The sequence below is a fragment of the Amphiura filiformis genome, chromosome 9 (genome assembly GCF_039555335.1).
Source record: "Amphiura filiformis chromosome 9, Afil_fr2py, whole genome shotgun sequence".
Lineage (NCBI taxonomy): Eukaryota > Metazoa > Echinodermata > Ophiuroidea > Amphilepidida > Amphiuridae > Amphiura > Amphiura filiformis.
This window is the reverse complement of record NC_092636.1, coordinates 23,252,846-23,280,170: the sequence shown is the minus strand read 5'-3', so window position 1 is coordinate 23,280,170 and position 27,325 is coordinate 23,252,846. Positions and strand designations below refer to the sequence as shown.

Sequence of the window (27,325 nt, the reverse complement as noted above, 5' to 3'; positions counted from 1 at the left end):
TGCATTCAGCCTTGCAGAGTGACTTGATGCTTATATGGACACAAGAAATTCATATGCCGGGGTAAACACCAGCGCTCGAAATAAGGCGCGTCCTTGCGTCAAATACCCGTGAAAGTAGGCGCGGACCCGCAAATTTCCGACTGTACGGGTCCGCGTGACCCGTAAAAATTGAACCAAGCAAAGAGCAAAAAATCCTAGTTTTGTTATTCCAATGAAAATCCGATTCACATAATACGTACAGCTCCATGAGTAGACTTTCATGTTAGTTTCTCATCAAGTTTTCAACCCGGATCGCCGTAGCTAATTCTCATTCTTGAAATTTCAAAGGCAAGGGTCCAGGGTCGGACCCTTGAAAATTGGTGAGGACCCTTGAAATTTCAAAGGCAAGGGTCCGGAGGACCCTTGGATTTTTGTTCTTATTTCGAGGCCTGGTAAACACTGTATAGTGTTGATTAACCTAAGCTATTTGCTGCCGTAGTGCACGTTAGTAACCATTGGTTCAAGCCTGGGCTCCGAATTATGATATGCCATAGACTTTGTGTTGTGATCATTTCGATCAGTGGTTCGTAACAAAGAAAGCGTGAGTCAGTTGACCTAGCAATGGTCATATTCTAATGTGCACAACGCCAGTGAATGGAGGCATTTCAAGAGTACTCCGTTTAATGGGAAGAGGTTATTGAACTTTCCCATATAGGCAGGCAAGAAAATGCACATTGGAAATATCCTTTTGAAATACAAAGATTCACATGTGAAAAATGTACAGCAAGCTATTACTACAGAAATGCCACAGGTACCACTTACCATCGACTCCTATTTGAACCCTCTGGTCCGTATGCACAAAAGAGTTGGACCGGGTCTAAAATTAGACCTGGTCTAAAAATTTAGTTCCATCAGGAATGGTCCTTTACTATTATTTCCTTCCAATAGTAGCTAGCAAATTCTAAAGATTTTAGTACAAAGTTCAAAAATAATACAAAAAAGGAAATTGTCCTTCCTCCTAAGACCAGGTCTAACTTTAGACCCGGTCTAAATATTTTGTGCATATTTTCAAATCTATATTCTTGTTTATCAATTCTGCTAATAAACTTTGATCAAAACAGGGCAAAATTGCAGTGGGTTTCTTGACTTCAAATACTACCTGTGTTTCATACCTTTAACCTGTCACACATTTCCTTTGTATTAGGCCAAGTAAAATAAAATACAAGTTTCTCGTCCCCGCCCGCCTCCTTTTTGGCCACCGCCTCCTTTTTTTACTATTTACTATTTTTTAAATTTTTTTAAATAAATTTAAAAAAAAGTTTTTAACTGTTTTTCCTACCCTTCCCCAACTCTAACCCACCCCAAACCTTACTACATGTATACAAACCCACCCAAGCCCAACTAGCCAAACACCCTTGCCCCGACCCCCAAAAGGGAATTAGGGGTAAAATTGATTTCACCCCAAAATCGGACCTATATTTAGCTTTTAAACTTAGTAAATGCATGAATATATTAATAAAGTTTCAATTACTTTATTTAGCCTCATCTCATCAAAATGGTAATTTTTATGGCTAATTATAGGAAGGAGAAACCTTTCACATAATTTTGGAAATTAAAAAAAAAAGATCTAAAATTCTAAAAATACCCAAAAATACATTCAAGTAAAAAGCTTTTTTTCTTCTGGGTAAGAATTTTTTTCTTACGTGCAACAGCTTTTTTCTTGCAGGTTAGAAATTTGATAAATAGGCCCATGCATGCATTTTGTATATGATGACCTATTTATCAAATTTCTAACGTGCAATAAAAAAGCTGTTGCATGTAAGAAAAAAAATTTTACCCAGAAGAAAAAAGCTATTGCACTCGAATGTATTTTTTTGGTATTTTTGAAATTTTAGAAAAAATTTTAAATTTCCAAAATTATGTGAAAGTTTTCTCTTTTATTTTGTTAGCGATTATAAAAATAACAATTACGATGAATTGAGGCAAAATAAAGTAATTAAAACGTTTGTCAAGCTGAACAATGTACATTTTCACTGTTTCTGAATTTTGAAACATGCTTAGCAAGTGGACTTAAAATGATACAAATCATTTGTTTTGTCATACATTGCATCAGTATATTCAAATAGCACAATATCGGTGATTAAATATACATTGAACGGCCATATTTGGCATGGCGGCCATCTTGGAAAAAATAGCAAAAAATTGAAAAATAGTAAATAGTAAAGCCCTGCCTCCTCCTTTTTTGAAAAAGTCCGGACGAGAAACTTGTTTCTTTTTTTACTTGGCCTTATTGACAGTGAGTCCTAATTTCGAATCACTATTGTAAAAGGTCATTCCCTTAGAACTCAAATTTAGACTTTCTGTAAAAACATATCACTGGTGCTTGATGGGAAATATAGTCCGCCATTACCAGTTAGATGTATAGCGAGCATGATTTCAAGCTAAAAGTTAAAGTTCAAAGACTTTTCCCACCAAGGGCGCTGTTGAAATGCTTCCATAGCCTATGATAATCAGCGTTGTAAGTCCTGTATATTTGCAGAAAACAGCAAATATAACATAATTTGCACGATGGTTACGGGAATCTATTAGAATCATTCTTGATGTTTGTACCGAGTCATTCATGTTCACATGTTCTTACCTAAAACATGAGTACAGTTATTTTTGAAAGCCATGCCATAATTCTTTTTTATAAGAAGGCTAAAAAAAATATGTTTGGTTGCCCTAAGAGAACGACCCAAACAATCAGAAATCTTGGGTCGGTTTTTTTTATCACTTTATTAGAAGAAACCATATATTTGGACAGTATCAAGGACATTTTATATTTGTTATTCACTCATTTCATTTATTAAATGCATATTTGATAAAAAATAAGAAGTACATCCATTTAAATTCTGTCCAAAAATTCTGTCTAAATGTAAAATGATCAAAAATACTAGCCTTTTCAAAATGGAGGAAAAATGGAGAAAGAGCCCATGAAAAAAAAAAGGACCAACATACAGACTCTCCAAATTTTTGTCTTGAAAGGGCAATTTTTTTTGGCCAAAACCGTAAAATCATACGATCGTAGAAACTAATTCTATATATACTTCTATCAAGCATAAATAAAATCCATTTTTTTGTTTTATATTTTATTATAAGGGAAATTATGAGTGAATTAAAATATACATCTCAAAAATTATTTGTATGTTTGACTTTGTTTAATGATGGTTGCAAAATCCATTTCTTTTGTTTTATTATTGTATTATGAGGGAAATTTGAAATTAGCATCACGAAAAAGTGAATTTTTATCATTTCCTCATAATAATATAATAAAAAAACCCACAAGAAATACATTTTGAAAGCTTCATAAAACAAAGTGTAAAATAAGAAGTTTTTTGAAATTATATTATGAGGGAAATTATGAAGAATGGAATAAACCTATTTGAGAATTGAGATAAGCATTTCGAAAAAGTGGATTCTTATAATTTCCCTCATAATATAATAAAAAATAACATGAAATTAATTTTGAAAGCCTCAAAAAAAATAATTTTTTTTTTGGTTTTTTTTATATTGTATTATGAGGGAAATTAGGAAAAATTTGAACAAACAATGCAAACAAACTTATTCTTTTGTTTGACTTTGTTTTATGAGACTTTCAAAATCTATTTCTTTTGTTTTATATTTTATATTTCATTCAGTAGACATGAATAACAACATTTCATTGGTTAATAGCCAAATAATATAATTTCGTATTGTTCAGCGTTGATAAATTACTGTACAATATATAGCCGTATTATTCAGCTCTTTATCAGTACCGGCAATTAGCGGGCCTGCATACCCGCTTTGTATTGTAAACTGTGCGGTAGAGATGGTAATTACGCGCTACCTCACATATAATAATTTCCCTCATAATATAATAAATAAACACAAGAAATAAAATTCAAAATCCTCATAAAACAAAGTGTAACATAAGAATAATTGTTTTGATATTGTATTATGATGGACATTATGAAGAATTGAAATAAATGTCTCAAAATTACTATTTTTGACTTTTCAAAATTCACTTCGTTGGTTTTATATGTACCGTTATTATTTTCCTTTCCTGTTTCCTTCTTCTGTTCTTCAGACTTATAGTATTGGGACCTGCCATAAGTTTGGGTATGAGTACGGCTACCGGGCCATGAGTATGTGTACTGGTACAGGTCCCAGGCCATCGGTACAGGGATGGGTTAAGGCTGTCGATTTCCATTTAAAGGGCTAAACGTTAAAAACGGTAAGAAAATCAGCAAATTTAAACATAAAAAAAAATTATCCAACTTTGTAAAAAAAAAATTGCCAATTTTTTTGGTAGTATTTCTATGGTTTCCAACCTTAGAATAAACCTTAAAATAACAAGTAATTTAGGGGCTATAATTTATTTTTTGAAAATAATTTTTTTTTATGTTTAAACGTTTAGCTATTTTTCTAAACGTTTAAATGGCACCCCAGGCATTTAAACGTTTAGAATTGACAGCCTTAGTACGGGTCCCTAATGACAGTGAGTGAGAATAACATTTGCAGCCAGAATCGGGTCCTCAATTTTCAAGGGTTCAATAATCTATGTGACAGGTCATTGTTACTTGTGACAAATCACAATGGATTCATTTGTTATAAAAGTAACTTTTTGTATTTCTTATTACTAGGCCTGAAACAAGTTAACTCTCTCCACGTGGATGTCGACAGCAGACAACAAGTTTCAAATTTTTCAAAAATTTCAGAATTGTAAATTTTCATGACCATATTTGGAATCAGCATGAAAAATGCATTAAAATGAGTACAAACAAGCCTAGTATTGGTTCAGTGGTTCTTAGGATAGCTTTTAATATTTTGAGAAAATATCTCAAATCTTGGGACTTTTTAAGTTGAAGCCTATGGCTAGCAGGCAGAGCAATAAAGGTTACTTCAAAGGATCAGGTAATGTCCTCGGACTGAGGGTACCGGTCCTCAGAATAACTGAATGCTTTCAAGTCCCCTTGTATAATTTAACAAGGGCAAACACAAACACATGAGTCTAATGTCACCAATACTGATTTTAAGTTAATATTGGCAAACAAGCAGATGAAGATCACGTTTCATGGCTTGGTATTGATGAATGTCTGGTACACTAGTACCGTAACCACGCTGGTATAAGCCCACCTTCGACTATAAGCCCACCCCTATTTTTCAAAACATTCTGGGAACAAGGGTGCACTCAGGTATAAGCCCAGTACTAAATTTTGGCCAAGTTCTTAAATCAAATCAATGCTTTTGCTCTCATATTTAAGAACAAATATTAAAAGTATCAGTTGATAATTAACATTCCACACTTATAATTTTAAGAAATTGACATAAAAGATAGAAATTACTGGTACATTGGGCATATATACAAATGGGGGTGATTGTTCTTATTTTTTAATTCAAGCAATAGCCCTTCCCTGGTTATAAGCCCACCCCCATTTTTGAAGTGAAATCTGCCATCTGGGGGTGGGGGCTTATACCCAGTGGTTACTGTAATCTGTTTTGTTTTGGTAATTTGTTTTGTGTGTGTAAATAATTAAATGAAATACCAGATGTAACTGATGTCAATAACTTGAAATTTACTAAGTTAGACCAGGGCTTCCCAAACCTTTTTTCAAGTGACCTAAATTTCATAAGGAAAATATTATGGAAAGCGACCCACAGCATAATACAGATGCTGTTACTTACCAAATCTTTTCAGTGGCGTACAGGGCGAATTTCCAACGGGAGCACAATTTCCAAGTTGTTCTGCTGAAAATTTGCAATTTTAATGCTCAAAATGGGTCAAAATGTGATTACATGACCAATTCAATGGTACCCTGCAATTTAATGCACAGAGATGCATTTTTCTTTTATTTTTTCCAACAGGTCCTGTGACCCATTTTAGAAGAGACCACGACACACAAATGTAGCAAATTATGTTGATTCTAAATTCAAAATCCTTTATCAGCTTCGTTGTGTCACAATACATGGGCTGGTTACCTGGTGCATTAACGAGAAAACAACTCAAGTACACAAACGGGGCCCCCCCTTTACAGACCTCAAAAATTTCATGGCCCCCCCCCTTTTTGACATGAAAATTATGGGTCAACCCCATAGAAAAGCATATAAACTGGTCATTTTTTTCAGGGCCCCTTTTTGCATCAGGCCCCCCTAACAAGTGTTTGTGAACAGTCCCTAATTACCTTTATTCCAACATCTGCCTTAACAATGCCTGCTACTGCGTCAACAATGAGGGCGTTTGTGATGACCGTGTCCAGTGCAGTAGCATTGGTCACATGGGCTGCCTGGCCCATTCCCTCACGCAGGGTCTTACCGCCGCCAAACTTGCACTCATCGCCATACACAGTGAAATCTTTTTCTACTTCAATAATGAGACTCATGTCTCCAAGTCGAACCTGTAAAATAAGATCAACATGATAAATAAACACTCGTGTGTTGTGTAGAGTACATCTAAAATACCATATCTGAGCCTTTAGAAAGCCCTAAAATCTCAGAACTTCCGGGGGCTCTGCCCCCTGGACCCCCACGGCCGGGGCTTTCACACTGGACCCTTCCAGGGGCCATAAGCACACGCCCCTCGCAAAATCCTTCCCTAACATGTTGGCACTTCATGATCACTAAAACTTCCCAGTTGGCACTTCAAATAAACTAGTTGAGAAGGCCTGGTATACAAATGTTGACTACTATGAGGGGCATGGTTAAAATTATTTATTCCTTTTATATACTGCACCTTCTCCAAAAGACTTCTCAGCACAACTACATTGATCTTAGTGCAAGTTGCAATAAGGCTATTACAAAAAAACCCTTTCTACAGACGGATGCAATTGCCAAGTAGGATCGGTCGGTCTGGATTGTTCTTTTCTGGAAGAGGCTCAATGACCCCTAAACATCACAGAAAGTTGAAAATTCTGAAAAAAATCTGACAATTTTCTGCAAGCATATTTTGACAAATTTCTTGTTTTGTTTTCAACCAATTTCTGTCAAAATCAAACCATTTTGGCCCAAAAATGACTGTTTTTAATTTTGTACAGATAAAACAAATATCAAAATTCAAAATCTGGGTCGATCATAGATCAGTTTGTTATTATTTGGTTGCCTTAACCCCCTGGACACTACTGGTCATCTAACAGCATTTCAAATTGGTTGGTAACTTGAAATGCTCATTTCAATTGCCAATTATGACTGGGCTTTATACTATTTATCGTTCAACTTGCATTTGCCAGAGATGTCACAGGCTGACCCAAAAAATCCTGAACTTGCGGGTTTAAGCGAAGCGCAGCAAGCGGAGCTCTCGGCCAACATGGCCAGGGGGTCCGCTTAAGGGCCTCCGGTGGGGTTTAAGAGGGTAAAAAGAGGGTAAAAGGGTAAGAGGGTAAAAAGAACATGTCAAAGCTCCTGGCTTTGTTCTACACTTTTAATAAAAAGTGCTTCCTTCTGCCAGAAAACACTCTTAAAAAATGTTTTTTTGGCTTTATTACATGACCAGTATGGCTGATACTGATATATGTGAAGCAAAAAGGCAAGGCAATAATTAATCATTTTTTGTGCTTGGCATCCACTGCCTAAACCACCCCACCCCACCCCCACCAACCGGCACCCCATCATGGGCCTTGACGATCAGTGTGCTTTTGGTTAAAATTTCAGGACGACAAACATTTTAGCAGATTTACCACCCCAAAAGAGACCATTTTTGACATAAAAACCTGTTTTAGACTTTTTTTGAAAAAATGCTTCCTTAGATATATATAATGGGCAATATAAAAACAATGATTCATTAAATTTTTGACCCCCCCCTTCTTCGGGTATGTGGGAGGTGGCCCACATGGGGGGTACTAATGTGCATGAAGAATACATTGTATGATAAGAGTTATTTATACATACAGAGTGATGTCACTACAAATTGGGACTAAAATAGTAAGCCTATCCCAAGGGAAATACATAGGCCTACACACTCTCACCCACCCCCACCAACCTCCCCCACCCCAGGTCCACCCCGACAGCCACATAAAGCCAAAGGATACTGCTAAAAGGTTCATATCCTGGGTTCATATCAAAACTTTTGACCGAAATTTGCTTCCATTTAGACTTAAAAATGACTTGATATTAGAGTATTCATAGGCCTATATACATCAGTCTAGCATCATCTCAAACGTCATTGTTCATTAATACACATTACATACTTCTTCCTTGGGTAATATTCATTGAGGAAAAAGAGACAAGTTTTTGAACGCAAAACCCGACACATTCAGTATAGCCTGCTGGTCCGATAATGGACTAAAATTCATCAATTTGGGACGTGAAAAGGTGTTCGCAATAATATAAAAATTTGACCAAATGCATGTTAAATGAGTACCATTCTCTAGCCAAGTAATCCAGTCAGGGTTCTAAGGAATTTTCATTTTAAAATTGGAGATTTACTCAGAACCGGAAACTTTCTCAGATTTGAGAAAAACCCGGAAATCCGGAAATGTGACATCTCTGATTTGCAGATAATCTTATTAACACCCTCCTTGATTGGTTCAAAATTGGACACAATATTCATTTTGGCCAATCGGCAGGTAGTTCTCATGGGGTTTACCCTACCTTATCTCCTGTTGTAGGTCCGTATGTATGGATGTAATTCAGACGAGGCATAGTGCACACTGCCGATGACGGGATATTCTATACATCAAACAGAAAACAGTTTATATTAGTAATATACACATACACTACATCACTACTTTTTACAGGGTGTAGAGACCATATCTTCTGCATGGTTCATCTTCCTGCATCCTCCAGATATGTCCCAGGAATCACAGTTGTCGGATTTGACAGAGTTGATAAGAGGCACAGTGTTGGTGATGGTATAGATCCTTTCATTACTAACATGGTCAGTGCGCTTGATGTTCAGCATTATCCTGTAACATGACGTACCAAAAGCGTTGATCTTATTTTCCATGTCAGTAGATATCACCCAGGACTCTTAATAATAAGAGGTTTTTTTCACACTGCAGTTTATTAGTTATACGGCTAAAACTTGACAAATATGGCTCTTGACATCTGGCATGGCATTACTAATTCTTCAATTCTTGTATGGCCTGAGTCTTGAGGAACATAACATAGACCTATTTTTGCAGTACATTGTAATTTTGCCAATATTGGGTAACATATTCTCTTCCCAACATGTCACCAGGTTGTTAGCTAGCCACCCATCCACCTGTCATTTGGCATGCGCATATTTGGGGGGGGGGTACTTTGGGGCGGCAAAAAGAATTAGTAAAGAAGAAAGGGCGGCAAAAATTTGAAAAGTATAAAAAATGTTGAAAAAATAGTGCTGTACATCAAAATGCGTTTCTTTTTTGCTCTTCACTTTTTCAAACCACCGGAAAAAAATTGGGTCTACATTTTCGGGTTGTTGAGGAAGGGGCAGCAAAATTGAATTTCCTTCAGCCCCCCCGGTAGGAGCGGCCACGGCACGCCACTGTTTGGGATAGACAGATTGCTCCTAGGACATGCACAATTAATGCCTCTGACATAATGCTACATTCTCAAAAAATATGCTTGAATAAGTTCTGTGAACCAAAACAAGACCATTGGCATGTATAAGATTATCAAACCCCTGGTATCGAAACTCAGTCAAACAGACTCATTGACATATGAACTTTGCACCAGGGATTTAGTTTTAAGGCTTGTGAGTGTGACCGCACTCCTTCTCACACCTTAAAATCATCTGTCCAAGTGCAGTTTTAATACCTCAATTCCTAAACTTCTTACCGAGTGTATTTTGTTTGACCCCTGGGCACCCCTGAAAAACAGTGCTTGCACTGATGGGGTTTCCCCAGGCAAAATAAGAACTAATAAAATAAAAAATAAAAAAATAAGTGCAATTTAATAGCACACCTGACAGCCAGCCTTAAAATATCCATGCATTTACTATGTGACTGCAGGTTAGCTTAGGTCATACGCCTTATTCAGACCTATATATCCATGCATGCAAGCTAAGGGATGTTCAGCAGATGCACTGATACACTATCGGTGGACAATAGGTGCTGCAATGAAAATAGCGATTTTCTTGGTTTTATCTCATTCGTTCTGCCAGAATTTAAAAGAGGACTTATCCGACAGCAAAAACTAACAATATTTGAGGAAGAAATAAAAAAATATTTTTAAATGCAAATCGCACATTGCTGCTTAAACTTACATCTTGTGTTTTGTGACCAAAATTCTGTTCTGTAACCTTTTTCATGATATCAGGAAGTACCTTGGGATCAGCTGGGCCATCCACTAGATTATTTCCTCCACGAATGACCCTGTAAAACAAATAAATACACAAGCAATTAATTTGAAACTTGCATATTTGTTCCAGGAAGGTCATCAGTCTTTTCTTTATCTATCCGACAGGGTATATATGTGACCAGCTCCAACAAAACCCGGAACAAGTCGCCAGACGTGTTATTGAGTTATAGGCCTTTAAGGTTACACGAAGAAACTATAAAAAAACGTATTAAAGATGTATAAAGTTGTTCTCTAAAACCGCGTTTTCTCAGCAATCAAATATCGCAGTGAGTCAAATGTTGGTGCATGGATGTATCTTTACATTATGTGTTTATACAAATTTTTAGAATCCGTTTGATAATCCGTTGTTTAAATCATTTTTACGCACCATGTTTACAAGATCATTCAAATGTTCGCTACGTATAAAACCACGCCAAGTGATTTGTTTTCTCCTTTTTTGTATTGTACTACAAATCGACCAAAGAAATAATGTTGCCATGGGGAAGAACCAAATACAGTACCGATTAAATTTTATTAGCCCGTTTTTGGGAACAATTTTCGAGAATCTTGTACCACAAAACACTGTTATGTTACATTATCGATATCTGGATTGTGGAACGTTAATTTTGATTTCTAACTGCCTACATTATTTCTCAAATGTCTGTCGCTTACTTTACCATTTGAATTTCACTCCAAATTTTTATCATAAGAGCCTGTTATGCACTATTCCATAATAGTCAGTTTGAAATCAATCAATATCATGTGTCCCTCAGTGGCGCAATCGGTTAGCGCGCCGGACCCACGTTCTACTATATAATACTATAGTTTTGAGCTGGAAAACTTTGGTACATGTTCGAGTCCCTATGAGGTCCATTCCATTTATTTTATTTTATTTTTCTCTCACTTTTTTCTTGTTCGTTTCTTTCTTTCTGACTGCAGCGATTGATTGTTTTTGCCCTTTTTTTTCATTTTATAATTTTTAGGCTATAGGCCTACTAGTCTAATAGGCGCGGCCTATGAATATATTTTTACAAATTAGATTAACAAAATATTGGTTGTTGGTTTTGTTATTGTTGTTGTAGTTATTGTTGTAGGCCTATATATTGCATAATATAAATAGGCCTACTAATAGGCCTATTATAGCCTATAGAAGTATTGATTTATTTCACGACAGATATCATCCAGGATACTTTTAAAAATTGAAAATTTAGAAAATCCAAAGGAAAATTGCCGAAAACGGCTGCCCACAATCAACCCCCCCCCAATCAGCCCATATGGTCCTATCATGGTCGCCCCTCCCTATCCCTGCAACATATAGGATGACTCACGGGCCGCGGTTTGTCTGTGGCCCTAGTTCAGATTGATACACTATTGTACGTGTGAGTTCATTCTTTTCTGCATGGCTGTTTCCATTATTAACTTACGCCCCTCTGGAATCAAGCCTTGAAAATCAATTGTATTTAACCTTAAAGATGACATTCCCATAAAAAAATGAAATTTTAGAATTCATAAATATCTTGGTATTTGACTGTGGGACTAAATGGACTTTCAAATCCTTGAAAGTACTTATTAAAATTTAATTTAATTTAATTTAATTATATTTAATTTACTCAATAAATAACAGTTGAACTATGATAATCCCTATTCAATTCTGTGTATGATAGGAAACTAATTGGCCTATTATTCCGAATAGCAATTTCCATATCTTGAAAAGTATTGATGTTATTTATATAATTTTGGTATCCTTTTAAAGCTTATTGTCTAGTGCTTACATTTTTATGCAAATCATGAAATATCAAAAATGTGACTTGTTCCTGGTTTTGTCAGAGATAGAGAGGGTCACATATATTATAAACTTGAAAATTCCGTGTTTTATGGGTAGGGGAAAAATAAGCACTTTTGAACGTTATAGAAAAAAAAAAACCTTTTATACCCATTGAAAAACATATCAAGTCATGGAAAAGTTAACATCTCTTGAAAATTAAGGTATGGATAAAATAAACCAACAAGTATACCCTTGCTATCAGTAGCCCTTGCCCCCACAAGTGAATTCAGGGGAGTCTAGCCCAAACGCCAAGGAAAAAGAGATGTGCATTTCGATTTATGAGCTTTGATTTGTATGACTTTACTCTCAATGGCTATTGAAGGGCAAGATCCACTGGGATATTGTGTCACCATTTTGTGGACCAAAATGACATATTATACTGTGCAGGGGGTATTAGGGAGTGGTCACTATTTATCCTGGGAATGGAGGATTTCAAATTATTTTCGATGAAACATTTCGCGTCTCCTCCCTGCTTTTCACTTCTGTTCAAAATTTCACAGTCCCCCTTTATTTTGTGAAATTTCATAATTGAAAATTTCACATTCCCCCTCTTTCCTGGCAAACAATTTGGATCCAACAAGATCAAATTTGACCAATATTTAAATTAGTTTTGACCAACACAATCAGACATTTTGACCTCTCTCCTCTAATGAAAGGACTTTCGCTTATAGGATGTGCACATGGATACATTTTATTTTAAATCTATAATTTTAAGTGAAAATTTGTCACAATGAAAATTGAACATTTATGGGGATGATGAATCCAAGTTTGAAATGATGGTTGCATTTTTCTGTTTAAAAAAGTTAACAACATTATTTTCACATTGATATACTTTTACTTTTAATTTTGAATGCATTTGCTTACTTTTTTTTTTCCAATCTCTACCAATGGGACCTCCCGCTGCTCTCCAGGTCGGAAACGGATAGCTGTACCTGCTGGAATGTTCTGTGGGAGAACATATACCAAAATATATAAAATGTAGACCATGCAAATAAGAAATTGGACTAAAGTAGCTGTAGCTTGCAAAAATTAAGTATAAACTGAGTGCCAACACTCAAATTTTAGATCAGTTAGAATAACTACAATCCTGGTTGAACTTGTTGGAACACTTTAACATGGGTACTACAAAATTACCCCCTCCCCCATTCAGTCCCCGATCAATGCTGGCAGGTTTTTTTGTCACTTAGATTATTAATACACAGATTGGAATTTTCCATGCCTGTGCCCTCTAAGCGTACTCGAATTCAGCTGACGCCGGTACAGCGCACAGACCTGGCGACATCGCTTATCTTACGTGCGAAGTTTCTTTTGTGTACGCTCGCGCTGTTTGCGCTATTTTTGAGTTTGCTCACGCGGTACCTGACTTAGCATCGATCCCCTGAGGCAACATGCCATGTTTCCGTGGTATGGTTTGTCACATACCACTAGAGATGTCCAACATTGGTTCTAGTGACAAAACAACTATCATGCCTATCATGTCACTTTCAATTCCAGGCATTACCCTGATCACAGCTGGCTGCAAGGCAACACCTGCCCCACAATTCAAATGCAGTAATGAAGAGAGTGTGTAGTAAATTCCTGATATTTGCTTCCACCCAGTGGGGTCACCAACTGTGATTGGGGGGGCACCGCCGGGTCTGATGGGGGAGGGGGGCACAAGCCATTTTTCGGCAATTTTCCTCCGGGATTTTCTAAATTTTCAGATCGATGGAGGGGTATGTGCCCCCCCGTGCCCCTACAATGTATGACGCTACGCCACTGCTTCCACCAGGAATTGAACCAAGGACTTCTTGCACCAGAGTCGAAGACCTGAACTGCTGGAGTGCTGGGCTATACATATAATACTGCTCTATTTATCTTCTTATTATGTCACATTTTGGGAATGGCAGGCAAATCTAATCCTGCAGATCTTTATATCTCGGAATCTTTAATTTGATAATTTCTACTACTTACCAATCTCATCCCTAGAGCAGCCTCACGGTCAAATGTCAAGTTCTTATTTGTCTCAATGAAATGGAAGTGACTGCCAATCTGAATGGGTCTATCACACTTGCTTGTTACACTCAAAGTTTTTGTCTTCCGGCCTGTGTTCATTTCAATGGGTTTGTCGTCAGCTGGGAATTCTTCTCCTGGGTGTACGTCCATTGGTGCATCTGCCTTGCCATACTGAAACAATCAAGTGAAATCAATCAATTAATCAACCAACTAATCAATCAAATGGAAATGACTCCCAATATGAATGGGTTTATCAGCCTTTGGCACATACTGATATAATCAAGCAAAATCAATCTATGTATAATCGATCTTTAATCATGCAAGCAAGCAAGCAAGCAAACAATCAATCAAGCAATCAATCAAACAATAAAGGTATTTGATAATGCTTCTTGTAGTGTTTCTCCTGCCCTGAAATATCTCCATTCATATCAACTGGGTGTTACGCCACTTGACTGATTGACCGATCACAGATCCAACAATAGAAAACAATCCTCCAATTCCTTTTCTTTTCGGTTCGATATTATCATTCAATAAAACAGTACAACCTATATCTTACACTCTATGCCAAGGAGTGATTTAAGATATTGACAGAATGAATACCCCCAGTCCCCGGGTAAAATGTCCAAGAAGGTCCAAATTAGAGAAAAAATCATAGAGGAAAGAGATAAACAGAGAAAGTACCACCAGTCAAAGTCCCCGTGTATTGTATGGTGTAAGTTCTCGCATATTCATGAGGGCCAATTGTTCGATCATGTCATGTCTAACAATCACCCCAGCGCTGCGTGCCTTCGGTTCGCATATACGCGATAGAGCGTTGTGTGCTTTCGCGATTCGCGATAGACCATGAAAATACGCGGTAATTGCGTAGCAGTCTCGCCTGTCGCATTTCACGGAACAATCGGTCCTCATTATCGGATGAGGCGGAGACTTTGACTGGTGGTACGCGCTCTGTAGTACTCTGTGGAAAAAATGTAACAAATCGGGTGAAGTCCACTTATTTCGGGGAGGTCCACAATTTGGACATACTGCAACCCCCCAAAAAAAATCCTGTGCAAGGGCTCGGTTACTCCTCCAATGAAGTGAAATACAAACTAGTTGTCCACTTTTTTTGGGGGGGGGAGGTCCACAATTTGGACATACTGCAACCCCCAAAAAAATCCTGTGCAAGGGGGCAGTTACTCCTCCAATGAAGTGAAATACAAACTAGTTGTCCACTTTAATTTTTTTGGGGGGGGAGGTCCACAATTTGGACATACTGCAACCCCCCAAAAAAAATCCTGTGCAAGGGCCCGGTTACTCCTCCAATGAAGTGAAATACAAACTAGTTGTCCACTTTTTTTTTGGGGGGGATGTCTTAATTTGGACATACTGCACCCCCAAAAAGAAAAGATATCCCGCGTAAGGGCCTGGTCACTCCTCCAATGAAGTGAAATGCAAATAAGCGGTTCAAAAAAATAAAATTATTAAATTTCAATTATTTTACACATGAGATTTTAATGCTAAAAAATATATGATGGCCCATTTTCATACACAATAAAGAAAGTTCTCATTTTGAAAATACAACTTGGTTCCTGACACAATATTGACTGAGTGTGTATTTATATTTATTTAAGGTCACTTTTGCAGCTAAATCTTGTTTGAACCTTAAGAATAAATAGCTGGTCATGGTCATGATTACAATGGGCTATGCCAGTTGAAATCCATACACCCCCTATTGGAAGACATGACCTTAATCTCCCACACAGGGGGTGTGAATGTCAAATGGAAGCACCCATTCAGTGTTGTCTGCTCCAAAATAGGTTATTCCAATTGAAATTCATACACCCACTATGGAAGACATGACCTTAATCACATGGAGTATGAATTTCAAATGGGGTTACCTGAATGGGTGACTCTATTTGAAATTCACACCCCATATGTGGGAGATTAAGGTCACGTCTTGTCTTCCATAGGGGTGTATGGATTTCAATTGCAATAGCCCAATTCCAATTCTAGGTCACTTTGAGCTTGTTCCAGCTCTATTTTTCAAACATAAAAAAGTTTGTGTATATCTTGTACATTTGGTAATATTTGCAGGCAAACTTATTCCCATTCCAAATGAGTCTATGCTAACAGTTGAAACTTCCTGACATATAATAATGACAGACCTTACCAAAACCCCTGAAAACAAAAACTAAATTTAAGCCAAGTAAAGGATGAAATCAAAACTCGACCAGCGGTCGACTGCCGGTTCCGGGCGGCTCCATCCAGTTGGAGCTGATTTCTATTGTTCTAAACAATGGAACATGGTTCAACCGCCATTAACCGCCAGTCAAACAGCCAGGTTGAGTTTTGATTTCATGTAAGTGCCACCACAAAATTTCTTCAGGTGACACAGGAAGATAGTTACCTCAGTAGTCTCATCCAGCTCAAATACATCCAAGTCTGGCACTGGCAGAAAGCTACCATAGAGGGCGTTCTCTAAGTTGCCATTCTCGTTGGCTATTGGTTGATGGATGGTTACCAGTTTGGTGCCATCTGGGAAGGTTGCTTCAATCTGCACTTCATGGATCATCTCTGGAACACCGGGTAAAACTTGGCGTGTACCTTCAGTAGAAAAAAATTATTCATTATACCCCTCACAAAAATCACAAAATTACATCACTACACATTAAAAGTCCAAAAATTAGCGGGACTCTTGTAAGATGAACAGGACTCATGCAATTGCCTTTGGTGCCTTCAGTTATTTCAGGCCTGCGCAGGCAATACCCAGCGGGACAAAATGCACAACATTTGTGACTGATTGTTATGGACAAGGTATTCTAAAACAGGATTATGTTTTTTTTTTCTGTAAGAGCATTGGGAGTGAGCGAAACTTATTTTACTTTTAGTGGGAGTGAGCAGGACAAATATTGGGACCCCTATTCCACATGTTTGTATATGCAACTGCTTTCATGTACCCCATCACTACAGAACTCATAAATGAACTCCACTGGCTTCCCATCAAACAATGCATTGATTACAAAATTCTATCTCATGTTTATAAAGCACTATATGGTCAAGCTCTATCCGACATCATTGATACTAGTATGCTTCAAATTCAAGTTACGCAGAGGCACCTTAGATCATCATGCTCAGATGGTACCTCTCTTGTTGAGCCAAGAACGCAATGTGTTTCTTTTGGTGGCCGAGCTTTTGCTGCCTACGCTCCCAGAATGTGGAATAAACTACCAGGTAAAATCAAAAACATGCAGTTTAAGAAGCTCCTGAAGAGCCACCTATTTCAGGATGCTTATCAGCAGTAGTTTTTGAGCTGATGAGCGCCATTGAACGTTTTGAAATGATTTTGGCGCAAAGGCATAAATGATTAATTGATTGATTGCTCAGGAATGCGTGGAAAGGGGACTATAAGTATGCCGCATGTAGTGAACTTGATATGCACAGGGGTACTAACAGAGGGTACATAGATTATGTCATGAAAAGGACATTTATATTTGTTACCGTACCATTAAAGATGGGTGACCTGATCGACAGCCTCGACATCCCCCCACTCTTTCCTATCAAACTGGAGATTTTGGCATCGGAGGAAAGGTCATATTTTTCTCATAATCCCAGTGAAATTTTAGGCCTAAAATATATTCCATTTAGATGTTATGAATGAAAAAGTGATAGCCTCATCCCCAATTGTGGTGTACCACACATACCATTCAATGGGCCATTGTGAAACATGTTTTTACTTCTAATATCAAAACGGCGAGTGCAATTTACCTCAAATCTTGGGAATTGGATTATTTTGGTACAGGCCTCAATGAGAGGTATAAAACACATTACGTTTTGTTACCTGGAGAGATTTGATCATGTCTCACCTCCTTTTTCAACCAAATCGACGGTAATAACTCTTGTAGTGAAGGATCAACATTAAACACAAATTGCCTCATTCAACTCACTTCCTGGGAACTGAATACCACACAAGGTCATTTGTTATATAGCCTACTGCCTATAGCTTTATGACATCCTTGTGATCTGGTCAACTCATTGACAGATACCAACCTCTGGAGGGAATTCAATTTTTGATCAATTCTCTCCAGGTAGTGAAACGTAATGACAATTCGAAAAAATTTGACCACCTACCTTTAACTGAGATTATTTTCAAATATCTACATGTACCCTTTTTTTTTGGACACCCTGTACTTACCAAGTAAGTGGCGACCCAGATTCATCAGCTCTGATAACTCATGTTTACCATCCCTCACATACTCTTGCATCTGAAATTATTAAAACATCACAGAGTAAATTTATAGTTTATACCCATTTAATTTGTGCAAAAAAAGCATTTTGTTACAGTCACATAACTTAAATTTGGTATTTTTAAACTATAACAATAAATCTACTAGCAGAGAAAATTGACACATATTGCTGCATGCTTAAGGGATCTAAAATGAGCGTTTATTGCGTTTCGATAGTATTTTTTGTGGGACATGAGAGCACCTCAGACCTATCGAATTGTAATCTGAATACGAAGCATGTCTTTCTGATATCAAATAATTTTCATTTTTTGAAAATCACAATATAATACAAATTTGATGACAAATTATAAAAAATTGATATTTTCAAATTTTTGATATATAACAGTCCTCGAAGTAATTATATAAATCTAATGATATATTCTTAAAGTGTATGTAGCAGGGAGGAAAAGCCGACGGTCAATTGAAAATTTTGACCTTTCATATTGAAGATATGGATTTTTTCCCAAAAAGACCTAATTTTTTTGGTGTTTTGGGGAAAAAATCCATATCTTCAATACGAAAGGTCAACATTTTCAATTGATCGTCGGCTTTTCATCCCACCTACATACACTTTAAGTATAAATCATCAGATTTATAAAGTTTACTTCAAGTACTGTTAAATATCAAAAATATCAATTTTTAATGATTTGCCATAAAATGTGTATTAAATTGCAATTTCAAAAATCAAAATTATTTGATATCAGAATGACATTCTTCAGATTCAGAATGCAATTCGATATGTCTGATGTGCTCTAATGTCCCACAATAAATACTGTCCAAACGTTCATACCCCAGCCCTTAATAATTATGTAATTATATCAGAAATAAATTTGCAAAAAGAGAAACTGTAGGAATAACAGTTGCAGGTGTTAGGGTTATAGCAAAAAATACATGATTATGATAATAGGCCTACTATAGTTGGAGGCAGGGCTGTACTGGCACAATTCAAATAAACTGATTTCTCCGATGCGATATTCCGTATATTTATATAACTCGATAAATTCTAGACAGTTCATTTGCTTGGAGGAAATACATTTTTCATCAACATAACCAGTGGCATAACTAGGGTTGGTAGCGCCCGGGGAAAGAAACAAATTGGTGCCCCTACCCCCTCCCCACCCGAGAATATCTTTTTTTTGGGTGTGGGAATGGCATCGCCATATTTTTAAGTGAGGCCGATTTGGCGCCCCCTAGTGGTAGCACCTGGGGCACATTGCCCCCCCACCCTAGTTTATACGCCACTGAACATAACACCATGTTTATATATATTTCACATTTTGGGATCCACCCTACAACTGAATTTTAACTTTGCCCGATTGGGCTTAAACTTGGTAGGTGGAATGCTTCGTATGAGGAGAACAAGAAAAATTTAATCGAGGTCATTAAAGGGCTAAATTTCAAACTTTACCCAATTGGGCCTAAACTTGGTGGAAGTAATTCTCCATACTAGTATCACAGAAACATGAACAAAATCAAACCAAGGTCAAAGGTTATATGGGGTCAAACGTTAAAGTATGCCCAATTAGGCTTATACGTGATAAAAAGAATCCTCAATATAACATGTCAAAAGGGTCATCAGAGGTCAAATAGTATCGCTATCATGATGCCGGAGCTGTCACAGCTACAGGGCCCTCACAGCTGAGTTGCACTAGTATTGATAAAATAATAAGCGGGTAGTCTCTGTGTGTCCGGCAATTAGTTTGGCCGCGCTTTGACGCATAAATCCGATATTTAGATACTGGGCATTCCATGTTGACCAGGTGGTTCTAAAGGTTATCAGAGGTCAAAGGTCAAAATTTCAAACTTTGTGGGATAGGACTCAAACTTGGTAGGTGGAATCCTTGATATGGGAGGAATAATGTGCAAAATAAAATTGAGTTCAAAGGTCATGGGCTAAATAAAACTTCGCCAGATTGGGGTTAAAATTGGTGGGTGGAATCCTTGATGAGGGAAACACGACAAAAATCATACCGCTGGAAACATGGCATGTTGCCTCAGGGGATCGGCCTAAGTCAGGTACCGCGTGAGCAAACTCAAAATAGCGGCGTACACAAAAAGAAACTTCTCGCGAAGATACGCAATGTCGCCAGGTCTGTACGCTGTACCGGCGTCAGCTGAATTCGAGTACGCTTAGAGGGCACAGGCATGAAAAATTCCAATCTGTGTATTAATAATCTAAGACAAAAAATAAATAGAGGTCATCTGAGATCAAAGGTCATCAGGAGCTAAATTTTAAACTTGGTATGAAGAATCCTCAATATGATGGGAACATGTCAAAAGTCAAAAAGGGTCATCAGGGGTCAAACAGTATCGCTATCATGTTGCTGGTGCTCTCAAGACCATCACAGCTACATGTGTCCTAGTAGATAAAATAATGAGACAATAATACAGCTTGTTAAATATTTTAATTTATTTTACAGATTATTAATTTGCATGTGAATCTTGTTTATGCACACAGAAATATAATGTTGTTTTAAGTTCACCGGTTAAGGTGCTTTAACAGTTATTTTTCAAATTGCCACGTAAATGAAGTAATGAGACATTAAAAATCACTCAGGAACCAGTTCTAATGGGCTATTCCATCTAAAATCCACACTTCCCCTGTGTAAGATTTTGGAAATATCTTCCACAGGGGGAGTAGGAATTTCAAATGGAATGAGCACATTAGACATTTCCACTTGAAGTGTGTACACCCTCCGAGAGAGATTCCACCTAAATCTTCAGGAGAGGGAGGATAAGTATCAAATGGAGCTGCCTAAAGTGTTCATTCCATCTGAAATTCATTCTCCCCATGTGGAAGATATTTCCAAAATCTTCCACATGGGGAGTGCGGATTTTAGATGGAATAGCCCAATTACTTTTGAACTTTCTAGATACAGTAGCTTTATAGAAGCAAGTTTCATTTGTACTGGACACTACTGTTTACGAGTTTAATAGTGCTGTGACTCTTACACATCAGGGTTGTAGCTAGCAGAAATTGAGTGCTGGGTGGCAATTTACAGAATTTGCTTGATTTAGCAAGATTTCAACAAAAGTGGACACTTTAAGGATAAATTTGGTAAATACACATGCTTTTTTTAGTTTGAGTGGGGGGCTCTAGCATCAAAATGAACTTTCAGTGGGGGGCTCCAGAAGTGAGTGGTGGGCTCCGCTGCCCACTGCCACCCACCATAGCTACAACCCTGTTACACATCACCAGATACATGTTTTAAAATATATAAAGCAATGAGCGAACAATCATTCAATTATTTATAATGGTTTTGATTATATTCCTGCTAATTTGGTACCGGTATACCAGTACTAACAAATGTTCATATTTACACATTAGTGTTGTTAATACAAATTAACTATACAGTGAACAAATGAACAAATTTAATCTTTCCCCAGAGTAGCCAGTGCACATAAACGTTGAAAAAAAACCCAGTGCATCTGGCCGGATTCGAACCTGCTACCTTCGTAATAATAGCACAACGCTCTAACCAACTGAGCTAAAGATTCATGCTGGAGAAGAGCGGAAGATATAAATCTATAAATAAAAAAAAGCGCAGTGATTTATAGTGCGCTACGCACAGGCACAACGCCTAGACGTTGATCCACAAGCCTCAGCACACTTTACAGGTTGTCGCTGACCACTACGGCCCCACATCATTCCACAAACCATTAAACAATAGGTATTAGGTTTGAATGATGTTCGTCGCATTCCTAGCGGAAGGCATCAGAACTGCATATTTATAACAAATACACAATGGTAGCATCAAAATGAATACATAATGGTCAAAGAATGTCAAAGAAGCTAATTTTACTCTTTCCACGCGGGTGTCGACTGCAGACGACAAGTTTCCAAAAAAATTTTTAAAACTCAAAAATTTCAGAATTGTAAATTTTCATGACCATATTTGGAATCAGCATGAAAAATGCATTAAAATGAGTACAAACAAACCTAGTATTGGTTCATTGGTTCTTAAGCTAGCTCTTGATATTTTGACAAAATATCTCAAAACTTAGACTTTTTATGTTGAAACTTACGGCTAGCACGCAGAGCATTAATAGAAACCAATGCGCAGTAGAGGAAACTATACAAGGACCTTACATACATTGTACGCAAGAAGGTTGCATTTTGACATCAGAATAAGGATCCTCTTCACTCTTTGCAGCAGTTATTCTATCCATAGGCCCTATATGCCCCAGGGGGATCACTCCCATTGTGGCCTGTACACCATCCGCAATAATCAACTTTTGAAAAGCACCCTAAACAAGGATTTAACCTTTGGCTAAGACGATACCCGAAACAGGTAACACGCGCCAGTTAAACAGGGATTTTATTCCTTGCATCAAATTTCATACCCTAAATTTCATTTCCGCATAATAGCAATTGCAATTTTGCTATTTTCCAATTTTTCATGTTTTTGACACCCTAAACACGATATGTGCGTATCGTGCCTACCCACGAAAAAATATGTTTTTTACGCGTTTTTATTATCGCGGATGGTGTACAGGCCACAATGGGAGTGACCCCCTCCCCATATGTATGCATACTTTTTTAATCGCAGTATTAAATCGTGCATGCCCTCAGAGCATAATTATAAGAGCTTTGTTGCAAAACCCCTTACATCCACTTGAGCAATTTTGAGAAAACATCAAAAAATTATCAAAAAAAGTACTGATATACATGTATGAGCATCCCGCCAAAATCTGCTTTTGTCGAAAAACCCCTTATCAGTGATTTTTTGATGTGTTCTCAAAATTACTGAAGTGGATGTAAGGGGCTTTGCAACAAAGCTCTTCATATACACAAATACATGTGTCAAATACACTTTTTACGAAATAAATATTTCAGATTTGCATGTCAATCCAACCATTTTTATGCCTTATCGCAATGATAAACCCTAACATCCCTGAATGCTACAAGACGCTATGTACAGCACAACGAAATATACTACAGAACAAAGTGATGTAAAAAGTACTGATATATGAGCATCCTGCCAAAATCTGCTTTTGTTGAAAAACCCCTTATCAGTGATTTTTGATGTGTTCTCAAAATTACTGAAGTGGATGTAAGGGGCTTTGCAACAAAGCTCTTCATATATACACAAATGCATGTGTCAAATACACTTTTTAGGAAATTAATATTTCAGATATTCATGTAAAAATTTGCATGTCAATCCAACCATTTTTATGCCTTATCGCAATGATAAACCCTAACATCCCTGAATGCTACAAGACGCTATGTACAGCACAACGAAATATACTAACAAAGTGACTGCGAACTTAAGCATCCCAGTTGATGTAATTTTGCAATAATCCTAGCACAAATATGTAACACACTCCAACAAAACTTGGAACAAGTTGCAGACATGTTTTTGAATTATAGGATTCTAAAGATGACAAGATCTTGAATTGAAAAATAGGGTCTGATGGAATTATAGAAGTTCATGTTGGTGGGGAAAAACTTGAAACAGTTACACAGTTTAAATACCTTGGTGCAACTATCACAGATGATATCAAATCAGTGCAAGAATTAAAATCAGAATTGCTGAAGTAACATCATCACTAGCCAATCGGACATCCATTTGGAGAGACAAGAACATCTCAATGGCAGCAAGAATGAGCCTCCTGCTGGGGTAGTGCTAGGTTGCTTTTTGGGGTCCCGGACCCACCAAAATAGAGTTCGGACCCCCTGTTTTTAAATTTTCTGCAAGTTCAGGGGTCCCTGCAGACCCCCAGTTTTTCAATCTGGCGCTATTGCAGACATACTATTTATGCTGCATTGTGCAACTCGGACTCACCAAACTCTACTCAAGACCCCCTACTTTTTAATTTTCTGCAAGTTCAGGGGTCCCTGCGGACACTGGAGTGTTTAGTTCTAGCGCTACCCCTGGCCTCCTGAGAGCATTGGTAGTTTCCATCTTCCAGTAAGGGTGTGGAACCGGGACACTATAAAATGCCGAGATGGAAAAAAAGGATTAATGCATTTGAGAGGAATTGCACGAGAAGGCTCCTCCAGGTCCACTACTCTACACACACTACCAACAAACAAGTAAGGGCAACAATGGAAAGTTTCAGTGGAGAACACAAACATCTGATCTCCATTGTGAAAAAAGGATAACTACAGTGGTTTGGCCATGTGATCAGGTGGAGAACAGTCTAGCAAACACCATTCTGCAGGGAGGTAAAGATGGGGTAAGGAAGAGAGGAACACCAAAGAAGATGTGGATTGATAAAATCAAAGACTGGACTGGATTCAACTTTGACCAGCTCATACAAACAGTGAACTGAGTGCAGATAAGAATGTCATTTCTATTGTTTTGTTTTTTTTTTCCATTTTTTTTTCTCTCCTCCTCCCTCCCTATCTCTCTTTCATCTCTTCTCTCAGAGCTTCAAAATTCAGAAGAAACATTTTGTTTCAGTTTCATAGTTCTTTACACATTTGACTCGGTTTTATCAGATGTACATGCAGTAGGCAGCATATTCTCTGAATGATGTTGGCTGTGATTTAATCCCACATGTTGAGAAATAGACATATTTTGCAGCTCTGTATCTCGGGTATGGGATGCCTGTCGCCGATTGGATTGTCGAGTTGTAGATTCTTGCCGATTCTCAGACGGTGCAATGTGCACTTGTTTACGACGACTGCTGATGATGTCCACGATAGTGTACAAATATGGGTTGATTGCAGAATTTATGGGTAAAATAACTGTCACCGACCATGCGAATACGGATGGAGGTAGAGTCAACACCCCAGCTTGCACAAAAATCCCCAGTACAATAACCGGTGCCCAACAAATGAAATCAGTAAAAACAATGCCAGCAACTTTGACAGTCATTCTGATCTGTTCTTCCATGTCCTTGTTTAAACCTGCACGTTTCGATGATTTGAAAACAAAACGCACAATCTCCACATAGCATATCAGTATGATGAAGTAGCAGATTCCGTTAAGACCTAGGAACACTGCTATGGCATAATATAAGCCAGGAACATGGCCCAGTGTTTGCGAGTTGACTATATACTTGAAATAATGGTAATTGGCATTTTCCGGATAAATTACCTCCGTTGCTACACTCTTTGAGAATTTTTCGATTTGGGCTAGGGGGAGGCCAATGCACACATGAGAGTTATCATAGAATTTATCATTTTCACCCGCAAAAATGGAGGGAACAGTTCCCAATGCAAGGGAAATCAACCAAAGTAATAGAACAATTGCAGCCGCTGATTTTTTTCTTAATTTGTGATGGGAAAAAGGAAATCGGATGTTCATGAATCTGTCAATGCTTATCATCGTCACAAAGAAAACAGACGCTTCACTTGATATTATTGAAATTGCTCCAGTAATTCTGCAGGTAATACCAGATCTCCAAGTTTCAGCTTGCATCGGAAAATATTCACCAAAGTAAATATCAGCAGATGCGATCATCAGCATATAGATGCCCATGAGTAAATCCGACATTGCCAGATTGTTAATCAGGAATGTTTGAACTTTGTTCTTTTCATTTTTTGATTTCTTTAGACTCAAGACAAAAATATTTCCACCTAAAGCATTCAAACCTATGAGCCACATCATTACCATCAACACTCTATCTGACAATAATCTATCGCATGTCAGATATGGAGAACGTACATTTATAGCACTACAATTAATACCACTTGGTACATAACATTCACAAATTTCTGTTTGGTTTACAACCATTTCTACCTGTTTTGGTAGACCAATAAATGTATACTTGTCTATTAGGGTCAATCTGTTTTCTCGCAATCCAAGGAAGGCAAGTTCAGATAAGCTATTAATATTAGGAATATCTGTCAACTGGTTGCCAGATAATTCCAGAAAACGGAGGTTTATTGTATCTTGAAATAGGTGCATATCTAATATATGAAGCTGATTGTAATTCAAAAACAGGATTTGTAAATTTCTCAAGCCAACAAATATTCTGGGATTCAAATCGGTTAAATGGTTGTAGCCCAATTCAAGAAATGTCAGAATTTCAAGTTTCCAAAATAAATCAGAACTCAACTTTACGAGCATGTTTGTTTTCAACTCTAGCACCTGTAACCTGGGTAAATTGGAAAATAATGTACTGTCTAATGATGTCAATTCATTGTTAAACAGGTATAGATCAGTCAGATGATGCAGACCTTGAAACAATTGCTTTGGTAGATGTTGCAACTTGTTCTCATGGAGAGTCAGCACAGTAAGCTTACTAGTTTCATTAAACAAATCCCCATCTAATGAAATTATCTGATTTCTATAGAGGTATAATTTTTCAAGGTTTTGTAACCCTTTAAATAACCCATTTGGCAAAATGGTCAGGTTGTTATCTTTCAGATTTAGAAAATTCAGTTTACTAGTTTCATTAAACAAATCTCCATCTAATGAAATTATCTGATTTCTATAGAGGTACAGTGTTTCAAGGTTTTTCAACCCTTTGAATAACCCATTTGGCAAAATGGTCAAGTTGTTATCTCTGAGATTCAGATAAGTCAGTTTACCAGTTTCATTGAACAAATCCCCATCTAATGAAATTATCTGATTTCTATAGAGGTACAGTGTTTCAAGGTTTTGTAACCCTTTGAATAACCCATTTGGCAAAATAATCAGGTTGTTATCTCTGAGATTCAGATAAGTCAGTTTACCAGTTTCATTGAACAAATCTGCATCAAATGAAATTATCTGATTTCTATAGAGGTATAATTTTTCAAGGCTTTTTAACCCTTTGAATAACCCATTTGGCAAAATAATCAGGTTGTTATCTCTGAGATTCAGATAAGTTAGCCTAATGGTCTCATTAAACAAATTCCCGTCTAGTGAACGTAACTGATTTCCAAAGAGGTACAACTTTTCAAGAGTCGTCAACCCTTTGAACAACCCTCTCGGCAAAATGGTCATGTGATTGTCGTCAAGGTCTAATCTAACGAGATCATGTAAATAATCAAAAATGTGTTCATCCAGTGTATGTATCTGATTTGAATCAAGATTCAAAATTTGAAGTTGTC

At 37.3% G+C, this 27,325-nt stretch overlaps 1 protein-coding gene across 1 annotated transcript in view; it reads right to left on the bottom strand.

Annotated features, from left to right (window-relative positions):
* LOC140160762 (urease subunit alpha-like) overlaps positions 1 to 27,325 on the bottom strand; it is a 97,466-nt gene that overhangs the window by 57,070 nt on the left and 13,071 nt on the right. The window contains exons 3-9 of the mRNA XM_072184062.1: positions 18,246 to 18,315; positions 16,461 to 16,657; positions 14,030 to 14,242; positions 12,944 to 13,021; positions 10,178 to 10,288; positions 8,581 to 8,658; positions 6,180 to 6,392 (exon numbers count right to left, since the gene is read on the bottom strand). Of these exons, the coding sequence (XP_072040163.1) occupies positions 6,180 to 6,392; positions 8,581 to 8,658; positions 10,178 to 10,288; positions 12,944 to 13,021; positions 14,030 to 14,242; positions 16,461 to 16,657; positions 18,246 to 18,315 (960 nt within the window). The remainder of the gene's footprint in view (positions 1 to 6,179; positions 6,393 to 8,580; positions 8,659 to 10,177; positions 10,289 to 12,943; positions 13,022 to 14,029; positions 14,243 to 16,460; positions 16,658 to 18,245; positions 18,316 to 27,325) is intronic.